We start from the raw sequence: 20,132 nt of genomic DNA, 5'->3' as shown, positions 1-20,132 counted from the left end.
TTAGAAGTGTAAATAATTTCATGAGTATGTTGACCTTGTAGCAGAAGTCAGAAATGGCCTCTGAACATGGGTATAGTGATGATGATAATGGGACATATCATGGAAGGTAAGTAATTTTAGTACTGCAAGGGAGGGGCCATTCTGATATTGGAGGGTAAAGGCCTGAAGTTAGAATCATAGAATCATAGATAATTGGAGCTAAGGTCATCTATTCAAATTGCTTACTCATTGGCATAGCTAAGACTTGAATCCAAATCTTATTTCTGACTTGGTACAAAGCATAGCAGGAACAGAAAACACTTAGCCCTAGAACAGAGTGGGCAGTTGGTCTTTGGGAGGGACACATGCATGGAGAGGTAGTATCAGATGAGTTGCATGGCCGTCAATACAGCCTGATCTGGCTGCTTATTTTCTCCATTACTCTCCTGACTGGCATTTAAAGGAGTGGAATGTCATCTGACACAACCATATGAAACTATCAACATTGTAAATGGGTGGTAATGTAAACCATATCTACAGTTAAACAAACAGTCAAGATACATTTATTTAGCATCTGCAATGCTTAGCAAAATTCTAAGAATTTTAGGATGTATAGAAAAGAGTGAGACATGACCTATGTATAACCTTTAGGGGCTTACAACTTAGTTGGGGAGTTACCTATAAAACGGTAACTAACACTCTTGGGTGCCAAATGAAGGTGTGGCTAGTGAATGCCAGAGGAGTTTGGAAGTGGAAGAGGGCCTTGTGGGTTACAATGCTAATATAGGGTTTCCCAGAGAGATGAAAATCAAGTTTGGTTGCTTCTCACCTCGTTAGATCTTATGAATAATTTTATGTGTTCAGCTGTAAAGGTTTTGGATTCACTTAACTTGTTACAGAGCCTGGACTTGATTGCAAGTGTTTCCCTGACTTCCAGTCAAGTGCCATTCCACATTTGCACAATGTTGTGCACAGGTTGGCAGGAGGTTTCTGTTGGAAGAAGCCCATTTTTGCTTATCAGTCTTCATTGTGTTCACCATCAGATCAAATTCACCCCACTGGTCTTCTGGATGTTTTATGATGGAGCACCCCCAGTTTCAGTTACCTGGAGCCCCTTTTGTTTCTGGATTGGCAAAATAGCTAAAATTATTATTTAAATATGAGTTTGGTGGATCTTTTCCTTTAAGGTGATCTTTCTACTAAGAAAATATTAAAGTGAGGTGGGGTATTTGTTTACAGTATATGCAACATAGCAACAGCTGGCCTTTACAGTGGGCTTCTGTTGTTCAATTAGATTATTTTGGTGTTCTGTTACGAATCATTAACTTGAAGATTGGTACATAAATAATGCCATTAAAAATAATAAGTAAATTTAGAAATAGCTGCATCAGAGAATAAATATACTTATCAAAAACCCATTTTGTTTTCCCTCTACCTGGATATTTCTGTATTCAAATGGTATTTCTCATTTTAGCACAAAGAAAGGCCTATAAACCTGACAGTTGAATTTAGTCTAACCAAGAAATATGAAATACATTAGAGCTTGAATTATATAGTGCAAACCTCAATCCACTGCTGATTCTTTAAGGCAGTGTTTTTTAACCTTTTTCTTTTTTCTTTTATTCTTATTTTAATGTAGTGAACCCTTCTTCAAAGAAAATCTTGGTTGGAATTCCATTATAAAAAAAAAAAAAAGAAACAGATAAAAAGCAGAGTGGCTCTGATTGAGGCAGCTCAGAACTCTATTCACTTAGCACCTGCTCCCCCTGGCCCTTGAGACTCCAGGGAATCATTAGGAGACCATGAAGCACAGACTGAAAAATAATTGCTTTGAAAGAAAATCTAAACACTTCCTAAAAATCAGCTGTTAATTGGGAAAAAAATTCTTAATGCCTTATAGTTGGGTGGATTATGAAAGTTACTTGATCCTTCTTATCCATCTTTACTGCTTTTGGACAAGAGTGTTGTGTTATGATTTATTGAAGAAAAATACACACAGAAAAGTCATCTTCCTGAAGTTCAATATACGGATATATATGTAATAATCGACATATGTTTCTTTCTTTCTTTTCTTTTTCTTTCTTTCTTTCTTTCTTTCTTTCTTTCTTTCTTTCTTTCTTTCTTTCTTTCTTTCTTTCCTTCCTTCCTTCCCTCCCTCCCTCCCTCCCTCCCTCCCTCCCTCCCTCCTTCCTTCCTTCCTTCCTTCCTTCCTTCCTTTCCTTCTTTCTTTCTTTCTTTCTTTCTTTTTTGTGAGATGGAGTCTTGTTCTGTCGCCAAGGCTGGAGTGCAGTGGCATGATCTGCTCACGGCAACCTCTGTCTCTCAGGTTCAAGCAATTCTCCTGCCTCAGCCTCCCGAGTAGCTGGGACTACAGGCATGCGCCACCACACCTGGCTAATTTTTGTGTTTTTAGTAGAGATGGGGTTTCACCATGTTGGCCAGGCTGGTCTTGAACATCCTGACCTTGTGATCTGTCCACCTCAGCCTCCCAAAATTCTGGGATTACAGGCGTGAGCCACTGTGCCCAGCCTTTTTTTTTTTTTTAAATGAGCCAGGATCTCATTGCTCTGTCACCCAGGCTGGAGTGCGGTGGTCTGATCACAGCTCACTGCAGTCTCGATCTCCTTGGCTCAAGTGATCCTCCCACCTCAGCCTCCTGAGTAGCTGGGAGCACAGGCATGTGCCACCATGACTGGCTATGTTAATTTTTTTTTTTTTTTTTTTTTTTTTGTAGAGATAGGGTCTTCCTATGCTGCTCAGGTTGGTTTCAAACTCCTGAGCTCAAGTGATCCTCCTGCCTTGGCCTCCAAAGTGCTGAGATTACAGGCATGAACCACTGTGTCCAGCCCACGTATTTCTTTCTGTGTATATTTGTACTTACAGCATAAGTATAATTTCTTTTAAAAACCACTTTCTCCATAAATATCTTCAACTGTGAAGTAAAACTATCAGGTAAGAGATGGAGATAGTCATTTGTGTGTACATACACCACACACACAAACTCAACATACACACACACACAATTTATGGCATGTGGTTGTGCAGTGCTGTTCAATCAAGGCCTCCAGAACTTATATCACATTCTGAGTATGATGTAGTTTATATGGACAGCTAAGTGGTTTATTAATTTCTTCAATGAAACTGTGTTGAACACTGAGCACTTAAGTGCAAAGCACTGAAGTATAGCACTGAACAAGTGTTTCTTCCTGCACAGAACTCACAGCTGATTAGGGGTAAGGATGAGAAGATCTGGTGTGATAAATGCTGTGCTAGGGGGAGCATAGAGTTTTATGGGAACACATAGGAAGGGAATGTAAGTCAGATTTGGAGAGTCGGAGTGGACTTCCTGATAGTGACATCTAAGCTAACCTGAAGGATGGGTAAAGCTGGCCAAAACAAAGAAAGGTGGGAAGAGTGATGTAGACAGAAGGGAGAGATGTATAAGGGCCCAGAGACAAGTAAAAGTGTGGCATATTCTAGAAATTGTATGGAGGTGGGTTTGGTTGAAGCATGATGTGCTGTGAAAGAGAGGAACTGGCCAGGCACGGTGGCTGGTACCTGTAATCCCAGCACTTTGGGAAGGGGGGTAGAACACTTGAGCTCAGGAGTTTGAGATTAGCCTGGGAAACACAGTGAAACTCCATCTCTACAAAAAATACAAAAATTAGCCAGGCGTGGTGGCACATACCTGTGGTTTCCGCTACTTGGGAGGCTGAAGTGGGAGGATTGCTTGTGCCTGGGAGGCAGAAGTTGCAGTTGCAGTGAGCTGAGGTCGCACCACTGCACTCCAGCCTGGGTGACAGAGTGAGACCCTGTCTCAAAAAAAAAAAAAAAAAAAAAAAAAGAGTGGAAGTGATGAGATTAGGAATCTAATCATAATTAGCCTTATATGCTAAATCTAAGCAGCCTGATATTATGCTATAGAAAATGAGGAGTTATTGAACGATTTGAAATAAGAGAAAGTTAGGATGATTTCTATTTTTTTCATGAATGCTCACTTTGGCTCACTACCATGTTGAACTTTGGGCAGCTGTTTGGATGATAGAGTCATTCTCTGAAAGTAGAAGAACCGGAGAGTATAAAATGCAGTGTAGTTTGTCTTTCCATAACATCCCCAATTGCCTCTATCCTTTATAAAATCCATCTTTCTTCATTTTATTTTTATGGCCCTCTTAGCCTTATCACAAGGCTGGAATAATTCCAAAGATCAATGCTTAATATTCAATATCTATATAGATACTATACAGAAACATCTTTACTCTTTCAGTATAGAAACTGATATGATGCCTGGCACTTAGCAGATATTCAGTAAATGTTTATTGATGTGAAAGGGGTAAATACCAAAAGAAGTGATGTTGATTCAATTTTTTTTTTTTTGCTAAGATTTCTCTGCTTTTCCTAACATGTCCTTCAGATGCAGACAATTTCAATGTCAGCTGTTTCTTAACAAACTTACAAGGGTACGACCATTGTATAATAGTACTACTAATGATAATTAATAAAACATTGTGCATTTTAAATAGTCTTCAAAGTCACAAGCTTTTTGCTTTACTAGTGGATCTCAAATTCAATTAACAGTTGGATATGCAGATATAATATTCAAAGAATAGTGAAAAGCTTTAACTCATCTCAACGATTATTCTTTGGAAATTAGTGTAGAAGGATAATTTATAAATTGAAAAAAATTTTTTATATGTGCAAGGGAACTTCTTTTCTAACATATTTCTGAGAATGATCATAAAGGGGACTTATTTTAAAACAATATTTTAGGCAGAGCACAGTGGCTCACGCCTGTAATCCCAGCACTTCCGGAGGCTGAGGCTGGTGGACTGCTTGAATTCAGAAGTTTGAGACCAGCCTGGGCAACATGGTGAAACTCCATCTCTACAAAAAATACAAAAAATTAGCCAGGCCTGGTGGTGTGCATCTGTGGTCCTAGCTATTGGGAGGCAGAAGTGGGAGGATCACTTGAGCCTGGGAATTGAGGCTGCAGTGAGCCTTGATCATGCCACTGCACTCCGGTGTGGGCAACAGAGGGAGACCTTGTTTCAAAGAAACCCAAAAAACAACAAAAAACAACGCCCCACCAATATTGCATATTGTATTTAACTTAGTAGTTTGTAACATTTTTTTCACGGTATTACTTAAATAAAATGAAATTACCTGATTTACCTTTTGAAGCTAAAACCCATATTTTAAAGTATTGCTCAGATTCAGAAAATTAGCAAATTCAAAGCTGTTTTTCCAGTAGTTTAAACTCATTACTGACTTTATTTAATAAGTAATCAAATTTTTTTCATATTTAGCCAGTGGGATCACCAGGCAAGCTCCCGTCTCTTTTTGATGTACTTCCATCTTTTTTCTAAGCACTTCTTAGTGGCCAAAGAAAATGTTTCAGGCTCATCTTAAACCTTCCCCACCACAGCCCCAGAATCAACCCTTTCTCTGAAGAGTGCTGATTCTTTGGAGTAGGGAATGGTATTAGACCCTAAGAATTGAGTACTACATATACTTATTGCTACTTCTATATGGTTTTGCTTCCAGGGCCCCACAGCATTCTTTCCTGATTCCCGCTGTGTATTTTTATCTCCCTTTTCCCACAGTCAGCACTGTTCTCCCAACTCATTTGCTCAGTCCTACAATGTATCTTAAGTAGTTTCACGATTGTTTTCTCTTACTGTTTGCATTCCCCACCCCCCAACTTCCCAACCCAAATACCGCCCATAATATTTGACTGTATATCCTTGGGTTGGGTATAATCAAATAACTGTGTCCAAAAGTTAATTGGATTAGTCCCTTTTCCTCCCCCAACATAGTTGATGACTGTTTAATTCACTCCCTTGTTTAGATTTTAAGTGTCCAATGGGGCAAAGACCATTTCTTTAGATATGTCTCATATAGAATCAAAATTTGTGGTATAAATCAAGAATATTAATGAGATTGTTTTGCCCTGCATTTAATATCTTTCATTAGACACTCTCACTAAAACAAAGTGAAGTGTGCAGTTTTTTCCTTCCTCTTCCTCCTTTTTCCCCCTCCTTCTTTGCTTCCCTCCTTTCCTTCATTTCTCTTTTTTGCTTTCTTTCTTTGTTTTTTGTTTCTTTTTGATATGGAACATTTCTCTACCTTACTGCATTTTACTCAGAATAGTAGAGGCATTTCTGCTATTAATGACATATATGCATTCCTGAAAAATCTTTAATTCTGCAAAATTATACCGTAAAATTTTAGGGCTTGTAAAGAAAATAGGGCTAGGAACAGATCATTTGAAACCAGTGACATTTTGTAAACAGAGTTAAGAAAATAGAAGTTGTCATAAAAACAATAGCACTATTAACTCCCTACTGGCAATTTGCACCCAGCATCACATCAGTCTTAGCTTGAAACCCTGGTTTTCTTCCTTTGTTGTAGGTCCTTAAAGTCATCTACTTCTAATACAGACCAATTTCATCAAAGTTGAAAATCTGCTCCAGGGTATTGATCTGTTGATTTTATTTTATTTTAAACACAGGGGAAAATATCTTTGCATTTCTTCATTGGTATGCTTAGCCTCCTTTAACAGTGGAAAGTCTTGAAGCCACCAAATGAGACTTTTACTTTAATTGGGAGAAAACTTGCTCTTGGTTGAATCAAAACCTTCATGTACTGGGGAAAATTGTGTATGAACCAGCATAGCTTTCACATAAGACTGACATCATTTTCCTATATATGAGCTAAGTTACATTAAGAAATAGCTATTGTAGCAGAAAAGACTGTAATATTAATTTTGTTTTAGTATATAAAGATACTAAATACCCATTACTGAAGATTTAAGTAGTATGGAAAAATATAAAGCATAAAGTAAAATTCCTTTCATTGCAAATAAATACTGTCATCATTTTGGTTCATATTCTTTATTATTTGACCTCTTTCTATGATGATGATGATAAGGATGACAATGAGGATGATGCTGTGTGTGTATAAAATTTCACATAAATGGGTTCATATTAAAAATGCAATTTTCCAACTTTTTTGAAGCAGAATCGCAAGCAATATAACGATATATTGTTCTTTTTAATGATTGCAAATTACTCTACTGTATGCATGCCATAATTTATTTACATATTTGTGAACGTTTGGTTGTTTTCATTTTTTCACTGCAATAAAAATCGTATGTTGAATATCCTTGATCATATCTTTGCATCCATAAAATAAATTCCTGGAGTGGTGTTTCTGCATCAGAAGGTATATTCATGTAACATTTTGGTACATATTACCATATTATATTTGTCAGTTTGATAGACTAAAGTAGTACTTTGTTTTTATTTATATTGATTTTATTATTAGTGTGTTTGCACATCTTTTTATGTCTTTATATACTGTCCATATTTTGTTTCAGTAAAATACCTTTCTCTCAAAATTATTGTCTTTTTTCTTATACTTTATAAGAATTGTGTAATTTTAGAGATACTGATATTATAATTTTTTATGTCCTGCTGATTGTCTTTTAACATTATTTATGGTATGTTTGGATTTTTATGTAGTGAAATCTATCAGTATTTGTCTTTCATGTTTTCTGGGTTTTGTAAAATGTTCAGAAAGACCTCTTTCTACCCTTAAAAGACTGTTGCCTTTATTTCCTTTTGTTATTTTTATATTTCTATTTATTACATTTAATGTTTGGCTTATCTGGAATTTATTTTCTTATAATGAATTTAATAAATATCTAGCTTTGATTTTATTCTCCTTCCGAATTGTAGCTAATTGTTTCAACATAACTTGTTAATTCAACTTCTCTTCCCAATATGAATGTTGACTTTATCAAATACCAAGTTTCTTTGCACCCTTGGGTCTTTTTGTGCATTTTGTATTGTATTAGTCATTTCTGCAAAACAAATAACCACCCAAATCAGTGGCTTAACACATTTATTATCTCACACAGTTTCCATGGATCATCAGAAATTTAGGAGCGGCTCAGCTTTGTAGTTGTGATTCAGTGTTTCTCTTAAGGTTGAAGTTAAGATTTCAGCTCTAGCCACAGTTGATGAAATTTCACAGGTATCTTAAAACAATGTCTTCCAATTTATAGGCAAATATGCAAAAATCAAAACAAGGCATATAAGTGTGGAGAATAATCTAAATGAGATCGCAGTTCCATTTGCTGTAATACTCACCACAGGCTCATTTTAATACCTGGACTTTTTGTGCAGCAGACACTTGAGTCTGGGTAATGCTGTGCTCCATCTGCTTTTATCTCCAGGCCACTCAGGATGAGCTTCTTTGTACTCTGGCCTCTTGGCTGTTTTATTTATTTATTTATTTATTTTTACTTTTTCTTTTTTAACATATGCTGCTAACTTGGCCTTTGTTGCCATTTCAGCAAGTGTGCATGCATGTTTGTGGGTACACTTGCACTTATAAGCTAAAAGGACCATAAGCACTCATTCCAAGGGAGTTTATTTCTGTTGCTTTCACCTTAAATTGCATAAATCTTTTCCTCTGGCTTGCGTCTTCAGTACTGAGTCTGCACTGTTGCTGTTTGAGCTCTCCATGGACTTGCAGCTGCCATACATGGGCTGCGGGCACCTTTCCAAATCTTCAAGCCATAGTCTGAATAGATTTTATTTTTGACAGACTAATCGGAGCCTTAATGTGCTTTCCTGATGGGGGAGCCTGTGTTTCTAATTTTTTTGTATTTATCATTTTGTAAAGAGTAGTAATAGTCCCTGGGCTAGCTATAAGTTTACTGGTTAAATTGTATTTTTCAGTCCTACTTTTTTGTGACTTTCTCTTTCCATTTTTGTCCCTTGGGGTCTAGTGGCCTGGTTCTTTTGAGAAGCCTTCCTACTCCTTACTCCCAACCCTGATCAAAGGAAAAGCCATGTTGTAAGTATGACTTGAGTTGATATGGCATTCTAGTAAAGGCATTTGCATTCTAGTATAGAAAGCAATATATTTGAGGCATGAAAAGTAGGGATCAGGATAGGATTTTCATGAGACCCAGAAACCATGTTCTTTAAAAAAGTTTTTCAATTCTGCTTATTGTTGAGCGCTAATAAGACCCTTGTGCCATTCTAAAATAAGACCGAAGTAGGGCTGCAGTGTAAGAGAAGTGAATATGAAGCAGTGTTAGATAGTAGGAAAAAATGTGAGGTAGCAAAGTAGATAAGGAACAGCAAAGCTTGGTACTTGGATGACTGCTTTGGAAACTGGCTGTCACATGGTTTCTAGTGATATTTTTCCATTACTCATGTTATTGCCTAATGCCCACTTTCTAATATTTTGTACCCTTCTTTTTTTAGGTTCCGAGTATTACTACCTTTTTCTTATTTCCCCTGTCTCACTTCTTCTAAGTTTTGATTTTCGAAAGGTTCTTGAGATTTTTTTTTCTAAAAAGAGTGCTTTTTCCATTTATAGGCTTTCTTAATTTTTTTAAAGCCAATTTTGAACACAGCCCAAATGGCAAATAATGCAGTATTTTCTTCTTAGCTGTTCAGTAAGTATTCCTGATGCTGGTAATATATCCTTTTACTAACCCAGTGTATTATTACTTCAAGAAAAAATGGACTTATGGTGAAAAGTATCCTCTAATTGCTTTGCTTGGGTTATGGATAAGTAGCTGGTCTGTTTCATTTATACACATATTTAAGTCCTCACATTGTTAGCTTAAAATTCACGTTGCCTTTAGCTTCTACTTAATGATAGAAGTTATGCTTTTCTATTAAATTGGAAAAAAATAGAGTACAGTGTTGAAATCCAAATTTTGTGGTTATTACGGTTTAAAGCTTACCAAGCTTCTCCTTGCTAATAGTTATCATTTAATAGGATTTTTCTCCTTCTGTAAAAAGCTATTCACTGTCTTATTAATTTTTATGGTAAACTTTTTGCGGAATTTGTTTCATTTTAATAACTGAAATTTGAGATTAGGCCTTGGTTGTAAATGCTGTTAAATGATGTCTATTTGGAGTTACAGGATAAGGATAATTTATAGGATTAGGATGGCCTAAGCCAGTTCTTAGAGAGTCCTAGAATATTGTTAAAGGATTTTGATTTATATGGTTTCCAAAAATATTGGAGCCATGAAGATGTCCATATTGATGAAAAAAAAAAAAAAAAGAAAACAAAACAACTAAAACAAGAAAAATTCGTATTCAGGCCGGACGCAGTGGCTGACGCCTGTAATCCCAGCACTTTGGGAGGCCGTGGCGGGCGGATCACAAGGTCAGGAAATTGAGACCATCCTGACTAACACAGTGAAACCTTGTCTCTACTAAAAATACCAAAACAAAATTAGCCAGGCGTGGTGGGCCCCTGTAGTCCCAGCTACTCCGGAGGCTGAGGCAGGAGGATGACGTGAACCCGGGAGGCGGAGCTTGCAGTGAGCTGAGTTGGTGCCACTGCACTCCAGCCTGGGCGACAGAGCAAGACTCCGCCTCATAAAAAAAAATTAATATTCAGTTTTATGTCTCACCTGTCTTAATATATGTCCTGTTCGCTGATCTGGCCAGCATTCTTGCTATCTCAGATGGGCTGTATGCATCTTCATTCTATTTTTCTTTTATCTGAGTGACTTAACAGATGTAATTTATTCTTTTATTTCCAAAATTTTGAGGAAAAATTTTAAACATACAGAAGCATTCTAAGAATTTTATAATGAACATTTTAAAACCCACCACCTACATTCTAATTCATTTTTTTTCTTTTTAGCCTTTCTCATCATGAATTTTTTTTCCTGTAATTACAGTTTTCTTCCTTTTTGTTCTTTCCTCAATGAATATTATATAATTTATCCCTGTGGTCCAATTCTGGCACTAAGTCATATATTTCCTTTTATTTTGCTTTAAAAAAAAATCTCAAGACACCTAAGACAGTGCTGAATACATTCTTGTTAACTGGTCAATATCAGTACATATGATTGCCCCTAACTGGTCAAATCTTAGAACAGCATGAGGTTCAAAGCAGAACAAAATGATTATGTATTAGGTGTCTTATCACCTAGAAGATGGGCTTTATTGGTTTATTGTCTGTAATGGACATCCTTAATTCTGTTATCCTTTTTTGATTTGTTATTACTAGTCCTCTTCCTTAGACATAGCTAGTACTTTATCTGAAGAAATACACTTTATTTGATGATCTAGTCATTTTCTTTACACAAATGCTTACGTTAACAAAACAAAACAAACACATATGAACATTTTAAACCTCTGGAAACCCTGCAAGGTTTCACAGATGAAAAATTTTGCTTACTGAGATAAAGTAATTTCCACACTGTTGAATCACGATTTGAACTGAGGTCTTGGATTCAAAGCCCACCAGGTTTTCACTGACTTTCCCTCTTTGCTGATGCTGCTTCTGAAGAGCACCTTGGATAGGACGGGGCCTGCTTTTCCACTGAATCAGAGGGAAGGGTGTGCATAAATGCATGATGTTTGCAAGTTGAAAGAGTCCTTACCAAAAATCAGGAAGCCTTTATGAATTTCTGTATCCTAGTTGTTTCCTGGTTGTATTTTCTCTCTACATCAGTTGTACTAGAGCATGACCTTCAAATTCATTTGTTTTTACGTATTGCTGACTTAAAATTGAATACATCAGTTTTAACCTCTCTTCTCTTAGTATCCAGATGCTTATCAGTTTACCAACAGAAAGTCACAATTATCTCCATGAAAGAAGCAATTTTATAGGGCTTAGCTTCATCATTGTATCAGTGTTGACTTTTTTATTGGGTATCTTTGCCAAAAAATGACTAACTTTATGCCTTACATAATTACATTTCTCCTCCTTTATTATTTTTGGCTGGTTTTCCTCTTTCTTATTTCTTTTTTTGTGTATGTGCCATTTTGGTCTTTCCTGAGAATTTTCAAGTGAGAACTGCTAGGTCAGACAAGACTAAAGATAAAGAATTTGATACTGGTATTCATGTTGTAAAGAGTACTAAGTGTCTGTTTATAAAACATTGTTTACTTATAATGTGAAAGGAGCAAGATAGTCCTGAAAAAATTTTTTAAATTGCTTTCTATAGATTACTTGCCAAGATCTGCTTCCAGTGGAACCAAAATTGTTGTAATTCATCAGTTTTTCTTTTTTATCCTTGTATTAGGCCACATGTATCCAAATGTCTCCTAATTTTTCACATGCTTAGGCTCCGTTTGCCGAGCCAGGTTATTGGTACCAGGGGCTGCTAGAAAGATCCATGGAGGATGATAGCTGTATTATGTAAGGTCATATACTTGTTTCTTGTGATCTTGTCACAGGTCCCTCTGGGGAGTGACTATGGCTTGATCAATCTGGTGTCTTAACATAGTGTCTAGCACAAAGTAGGCACTTAATGTTGAAAGAATGAAAATGCAAACTCCACGTCGAGAAAGGACCATGCAGACCTTGTTCTATATCACATATTTATCTCTTAGCACAATTCCATGGTGCATGGTAGGTACATATATACTGACTGATTCAGGAATTGTGTGTCAGATTTGCTTGGATCCCCAGTCTTGTGTTCTCTGATATTCATAGTTTGATGGTTTCCTCTTTATAAATAAAATCTTGATTTTGTGTAGGCTTATTATGATGATTGAAAGGTTACATTTTACATAAGATACTGCTTTATAACTTATTATTTTCCTCTTACCTTCAAGCCTCCCACACAACTTTTAAATAGTTTTTGTAATTAGGATGACTTGTGGTGGATTTATCCACCTGGTTGCCATGGATGAGTGATTGGTGACTTTGTACAAGCTAAAATATAAGCAGGTTTAAGAACAATTTTAGATGAATTAATGCATGATCAAGCCACAAGTTGTTACGGGAAGGAGAGAAATTTACAGTGTGGGTTGTTATGTGGTTGAGGTCAGCATCACCAAGACACTCTCACTTGTACGTGCTGTATGCCAGGTGGCAAATATGATTTCACTTGATTCTGAAAGCTTATTTAAAAAATATTCTCAGTTTAAGTACTTCAACAATGAACTGGGTGTACTTACAATTTTAAGCAATAATTTTCTCAGGAGCAGTGTTTTGAACTTCAGTGACTTCCATAGTTACAAGAAGAATGAGGTAACTGATAAAAATTATTCCCTTTTTGCCGGGGATGATTTTAGTACCTGATTGTTATTGCTTAGATGAAATTTTCTCAGACGAAGTTGGGGCTAGGTACTTATTACTGTGGTGGTTTTAAACATTTAAGGTGTGAACAAAAGACCGGATCATCTGAATGATTCTTTGGCAATTTACATGGACAAGGAGGTGCATTAACTTTGCCAATATGTGAATGCCATAAAACTTTAAGAAAATTATTGGATATGACAACATAGAAATGTTGTGTTCATTTCTTCATGTATGAATGGCTTCTTTAGTATTTACATGATAGAAGCTTTTAACAGTGTTTTATTATTATGAAATATAGGTACCCCTCACAATCCAGATAAAACAGGACTGAATTGAGCCTTTTCTTTTGAGCCTCTGAAAATAGCAACCACTTGTACCTTGTTTCCAGGGTAGCTTTTATTGCTCTTGCTTCCTTGGCTTGGAGCAGGATCAGCACACTATCAGATTGAGACATCTCCCACATGCTCCTTTATAATCTCTCAGAAAAACACTTGCCCTGACTTTGTTGTGCAGGCGATGGTAGCAATGCTCTGGTCAGCAGTCGAGTTGTGGAAATGAGAAGTGAAAGAGCAACGGTGTTCAGGTCTTTGTCTATATTTAAAATGTTCTTTTACATGATTTGCACTGGTTTCAGCTCCCTCACTGTTGTGTCTTTTAACCAGTTGTTTAAAAAAAGTTAATTCTTTTTTATTTTCAACACTTAAAAAAGTCTCAAACCATAAAGGCAACTCACTTTTTCTTAGTCAATAATGATCTCAGTGTTTGTTTTAGTATCTGCCAGAGTTCTTAAGAAACAGTTAAAAGACAATAAAAAATTATAGAAATAAAGAATTCTGGCTTAGAAAGAACCTTGGATATTAAATCTAACCCTCCCCCCCACCCACTTTTTTTGGAGATAGGGTCTTGTTTGGTCACCTAGGCTGTAGTGTGGTAGCACAGTCATAGCTCACTGCAGTCTCAAACTCCTTAGCTCAAGCAGTCCTTCCCCCTCAGCCTCCCAAGTAGATAGAACTACAGGTGTATGCTACCATGCCTGGCTAATTTTTAAATTTTTAGCAGATGGAAGTCTTGCTGTGTTGCTCAGGCTGGCCTCGAACTCCTGACCTGAAGTGACCCTCTTGCTTGGCCTCCCAAATAAGCCCTTTCTTGTTACACATGAGGAAACAGGCCAGAAGTGACTTGTTCAAAGTCATGGAGCTGGTTATAGACAGAGACAGATATCCACCTCAGGTCTCCTGAGTCTCATTACCATGCTCCTTTTTGGGGACCAGTGACTAAATGGAGTAGAAGTAATGTAGGAGAGCATTACTGGAAAAGAAGAGGAGGCTCAAAATTCAGGGAGTGTGAATTTAATGCAACTTTTATTAATGTTTCCCCCTTAATTTACATTTTAATCATGCATACTACCTTATAACTAAGATAGCTGTGGCATCATATTTGGAAGCATTCCGTTTCTGTCCTGCAGGTATCCTTAACTATTTTGTGAAGGTCCATGCATGCAGGGCATGATGAACAGCAAAGATAAGACATGTCTCCATTCTGTGCCTCTTAAAATAAAAGTAGCGAATATTTGACAGAACTTTCCAGAAGTTTCCAGAAATATGATAGATAGCCTGCATTGGTTACATAAACAACATTATAGTCAGTTAAATATATTGATTGCTGCATAAACAGGAAAATAATCTTGCTCAGTGTTATTTGTACTACTTAGAGCAGCAGAGATTGGGGTGAGAGTGTGGTTTGTTCATTGTGATGGGATAGAGATTAACACTAGTGTTACCCCATATTATTTGTATATCAAAGTGACTTCCTAGGGCAGATACCATCTTTCTGTTTTAGAAACCAGCAAAAATTCAAAGAAGAAAATAGTAATTGTCTCCATTCCTAGCATATAGAAGTAACCACTGCTAGCATTTTGATGCTGCTTTCTTCCCTCTTTTGGTATACTTTAATAATTACACAAGTAACGTATGGGTGTTTATTAAACAATTAAAACAATATAAATATTCCATTTTAAATACTTTTATGTGCACATATAAATGTATGTAGAAATGTAAGATATTGTTTAGTGAGAGTTTTTGAATGGTACGATACTGTATGCTTAGCCATCTTTATATCCTCTGTACTTAGCATTGCTGCTTGATAGCAAATAAATGCTTACTGAATTAAAGATTCACGTAATAAATTTTGTATATACTCTATCCAAACTGATCTTATTTTAGTTTCTTAAACAGCTACATTTTATTTTGCCCCTAGGCCTTCATATATGTTACTGCTTTTACCTGAAATGCTGAGGTCTTGCCTCAAATGCCATTTTTTGGGGGCGGGGGTGGAGTGGGGCAGACCTTCCTTGATCATTTTCTGATGAATAGATCATTTTCTGAATGAATCATTTCTTGCTTCATGCCGTCATGCTTCAGGGCCATCGTCCCTTTTAATGCTCATCCACTGGAAATAATTGTTGAAGGGCAGTCTTCCTTGGTATATTGTAACTCCTTGAGGGCAGGGAGCACATCTGCTTGTTTGCCAAAAAAAAAGTTTGAGGAATGGAATTACGAGCATAATTTTAGTATTAAATATTTTGACATGTAATTCAAGAGCACGACAGAATAACAGTGCTTTGACAGGCTACCATGGCCCCTTGACATTTTCTTATCTCCTTCCTTCTCCCACCATTGCCCATCTATTTCCAGATCCTGTCAGTTTAACTTCCAAAATATATACTTAAATCTGCCCATTTTAATCCATCTCCACTATCATCCTACTCCAACTATCATCTCATGCCCTGGACCACTAGAATAATCTGGTTTCCCTATATCCATTTTTGTCCTATCCAGACTTTCAGATAGATGATTATTTCAAAATGCAGATAGGATCATTCACCTCAATTTTAGAACATTTCAGTTACTTCTCATTTGCTGCAAATCCTTACAGGGCCTGTGAGGTCTTAACTGCTCTGCGATTTACATTGCCTCCTTCCATTCATGTCCCACTGTGCTCTTCCACTTCCTGTGTGCTTTATCTACACCAGCCTCCCTTCAGTTGTCCATCACAACATAGCCACTCCTGACCCAGGGACTTTGAATGTGACATGGCTGCTCTCTGGAATACCCTTGCCTACCCACAGTTCTTTATCTAGACAACTCCTCCTCATTTTTCAGTTCAGCCTCTTCCTCAAAGACCTTTCCTGACCTCTGTGTATCTCTCTCATAGCACTTATTACAACTCTTATGTATGTTTATGTGATTTTCAGATTGACTCTTACCATTCCATAGTTGGTTGTAAAAACTCGATAAGATTAGGGACTGGGACTGGCCTTGCTCACTGTTTTATGATTCCCTGGTGCCTAACACCGTGCTTGTGGAAGACCCTTAGTAAATACTGGTTGAAAGAATGAATGAGCCAGGTAGTAAGTGAGTGGGTAGATGAGTGGATAGATGATTGAACTGCCTTAGCGGGGCAAAGAGACAATCCACTGGAAGTCATTTTCTGATGGAACCAGGTGGAGGTTACAGAGTAGGATCTGGTAGTGGTGTTCATTTTCTGTACAATGTTTGTTCTGCAGATACTTTTTCTTAATCTAGTAAGGAGGTAAACTAAATGTGAGGAGACATTCAGGATGATATTTCTTTGCTAACTTTTCCCTGTTCTCATTTTCAGAAGGTAATAAACTTGAGGAGTGAGTAAACATCTGACCTTTAAACACCCAAATATCAGTATTTTCCAGACTTGCTCTATTAAGAGAATCACCTGAAGTGTTTGATTTTGGAGGTCTGAGTGGGAGTGGGGATCTTCATTTTTAAGCATGTCAATCAAGGCAAGCTTGGGAAACACTACCCTGGAATTATTATTTGGGAGTTGTGTATGACTTAAACATAAGTGTAGGCCACTTAAAATAACTTTGAAGCTATCAAACTGGTCAAAGAGGAATTGATTATTTACTGTTGAGCCGTTTCCTTTCTCTTCTACATGGTAACTATTTTTTTTCATATGTACATGGGAGCATTTTATAAATTATTTGTGGATTCACATATTTTATAATCTGAAATCTATGGATTTATTTATTTATTTATATATTTTGGAAACAATAAAAAGAATAGATGTGGAGGTCATTCCGTTTTTACATTTATTATAAGACTGATGTTTGTGTTGTTAAACCTGTGGTTAGAAGTGTTTTCAGAAAGATTGAGCTAATGAAATCTAATGTCGAGGGAAATGCATCTTTTGCATCTTGAAGGTACTGATTTGATAAATATGTAAAAGTTATTCTTCTATATTAACACAGGTAGTACATGATAAATGGGATCTTTGTAAAATAGTCCATTGGAAAAGTATATTAAATCTTATGTAGAGATATATAAAAGGAGTTAGTAAAGGTGTTTTGATTCTAGGCAAAAGATGTCATTGAAGAGAAATTACTTTTCCTCAGGGGCTCACATTAAAGCTGGGTATGAATGAATGAAACATGTCAAGCAGGTTTACTCTTTTAGGAATATAGTGGTTAAGATTGCTCACAGAAACAATCAGTACCTTGGGCCAAACACATTTCTTGAGTACCAGATGTGTGAACTCATAAGCAATGTAACTAAAGATTATAGTTGTTAGTTGAGTTTGAATGAAAACATGTTTTTAAATTGCTTATATTCTAAAGTTAGTCTGAGTTACATTTATTTTGATTAGGTATAAAAAGATTACTGGTTTGGGTGAATGTTATATTATGTGCAATATATGTTGATAAAAGTATAAAAAACAAGAGTACTGGTCTTAATTACTTACCATGCATACATGTAGCCCTCATTGATGTCAGTTACAGTAGGTAATTCAGAATTAGCCAATTTAGATTATCATTCATATTTTTCCTGTGACATGTTAAAGATTTGGGAGGGAATTAGTGGTTGAGTATTTTTATTTTTATTTATTTTCTGAGTGAACAGATAACTGTGAGTTTTATTGTATACAACATAATGTTTTGAAGTACATGTACATTGTGGAATGGTTAAATCTAGCTAATTAATAAATGCATTACCTAACATATCATTTTTGTGGTAAGAGCATATAACATCCACTCTGTTTACATTTTTCAAGAATACAATATCTTGTCATTAACTATACTCACCTTACTGTACAATAGATGTCCTGAAATGTATTCCTTCTAAATGTAATTATATATCCTTTGAGCAACATCTCCCCAACCTCTCCTCCCCACTAACTACCCTACCTTCTGGTAACTACCATTCTACTCTCTACTTTTATGAGTTTAACTTTTTTAGATTCTATATATGAGTGATCGTGCAATATTGTCTTTCTGTGCCTGGATTATTTTACTTAACTTAATGTCCTCCAGGTTTTCCCATGTTGTACCAGATGGCAGGATTTCATTCTTTTTTATGGCGAAATAATATATATATATATATCTCACATCTTAAAGTTCATTCATCCATTGATGGACACTTAGATTAATTCCATACCTTGGCTATTGTGAATAGTGTTGTGATAAACGTAAGAGTGCAAATATCTCTTCAATATACTGATTTCAGTTCCTTTGGATATATTGCTAAGAATAGGATTGCAGAATCATGTGGTGGTTCTATTTTTAACTTTTTGAGGAACCTCCTTACTCTTTTCTATAATGGCCATATTAATTTACATTCCCATAAACCGTGTATAAGGGTTCCTTTTTCTCCACCTTTGCCAGCACTTGTTGCCTTTTGATAATGGCCATTCTAACTGGGGTGGAATGATATCCATGTGGTTTTGATTTGCATTTCCCTCATGACTGCGCATTCTTTTCATATACCTGTTGGCTATTTGTATGTCTTCTTTTGAGAAATTATTGTTAAGCTCTTTTGGCCATTTTTTAATTGGGTTGTCTTTTTGCTGTTGAATTGTTTGAGTTCCTTATGCGTTTTTGGATATTAGCCTCTTGTCAGAAGTATAGTTTGCATATATTTTCTTCCATTCTGTAGGTTGTCTCTTCATTACGTTGATTGTTTGCTACACAGAAACTTTTTAGCTTGATGTAATCCCCATTGTCTGTTTTTGCTTTGATTGCCTGTGCTTTTGAAGTCTTATCCAAAAAAGTGTTGCCAAGACTCCAGCTTGGGTGACAGAGTGAGACCCTGTCTAAAAACAACAACAACAACAACAACAACAACACCGCCACCACAAACAGTGCAAGTGATTTATCTCTGATTTAACAGTCCAAATCTAAGCAATGCAGGACAGTATGGTGCCTTCATGGTGTTGCGGACCCAGGATCCTTCCATTTTGTTGCTTTGTCATCTTTACTTGAAGCTTTTATCTCATAGTTTGAAATGGCCACCCCTGCTTCTACCACCAAATTGTTACTATTACAGTTATAAAATGGGGAAGAAAAGGGAGGGCATCCTCCTTTTCAGGGTGCAACCCAGAAGTATATCCTTTCTACTCATGCTGTTGATCAAATGTAGTGACATGGTCACACTTATCTGCAAGGGAGCCTGGAAAACAGTCTTTAGTTGGGCAGCCACATGTTCCACTGAAACTTTTATTACTGTAGAAGAGAACAGATATCAGGGGTATAAGGAGTAACTTCATCATAATAGTCAGCAACAGAAAAGAATTTACTTCTGGAATGCTTATTTTTTTCTAACTTACTGTTTTGTAGGGAGAAATTTCCCACTGAAGTTAGCAAGTGACTTGAGTTGTGGAAAAGTGTTAACCTGAGTTCATGTATTTCACTTTAGGAATTTAAGTAAGTCAGATTTATTCTAATGGTTACAGGAATGAGTGTGAAATATACTAAGAGACAAGATTGCCCTTCGGTAACTCTTACTTTTCATGTACTGTTTTTATGTCTTTGTTTTTCACCTTTCTTGAGACTAATTTCACAGTTGTTTTCTTTGTATTTTTAGGAATGGCACAGTCACAAGGGTGGGTGAAAAGATACATCAAGGCCTTTTGTAAAGGCTTCTTTGTGGCGGTACCTGTGGCAGTGACTTTCTTGGATCGGGTCGCCTGTGTGGCAAGAGTAGAAGGAGCATCGATGCAGGTGAAAATGATATAACTTCGTTCTTTACAGCACATACTTCATT

General features: G+C 36.5%; 1 protein-coding gene across 8 annotated transcripts in view; it reads left to right on the top strand.

The window, feature by feature from the left end:
* The window catches only part of IMMP2L (inner mitochondrial membrane peptidase subunit 2), a 945,432-nt gene that overhangs the window by 51,824 nt on the left and 873,476 nt on the right, over positions 1-20,132 (top strand). For 7 of the 8 annotated variants that reach the window (XM_063667728.1, XM_054495032.2, XM_054495033.2 and 4 more), the window contains one exon: positions 19,953-20,089. In XM_063667728.1, the coding sequence (XP_063523798.1) occupies positions 19,953-20,089 (137 nt within the window). Of the gene's footprint in view, positions 1-8,776; positions 8,845-19,952; positions 20,090-20,132 lie in introns of all 8 variants that reach the window. The other variant, XM_054495035.2, reaches the window with a different exon arrangement.

The sequence above is a fragment of the Pongo pygmaeus genome, chromosome 6 (assembly GCF_028885625.2).
Source record: "Pongo pygmaeus isolate AG05252 chromosome 6, NHGRI_mPonPyg2-v2.0_pri, whole genome shotgun sequence".
Lineage (NCBI taxonomy): Eukaryota > Metazoa > Chordata > Mammalia > Primates > Hominidae > Pongo > Pongo pygmaeus.
This window is presented reverse-complemented; position numbering and strand designations above follow the sequence as displayed.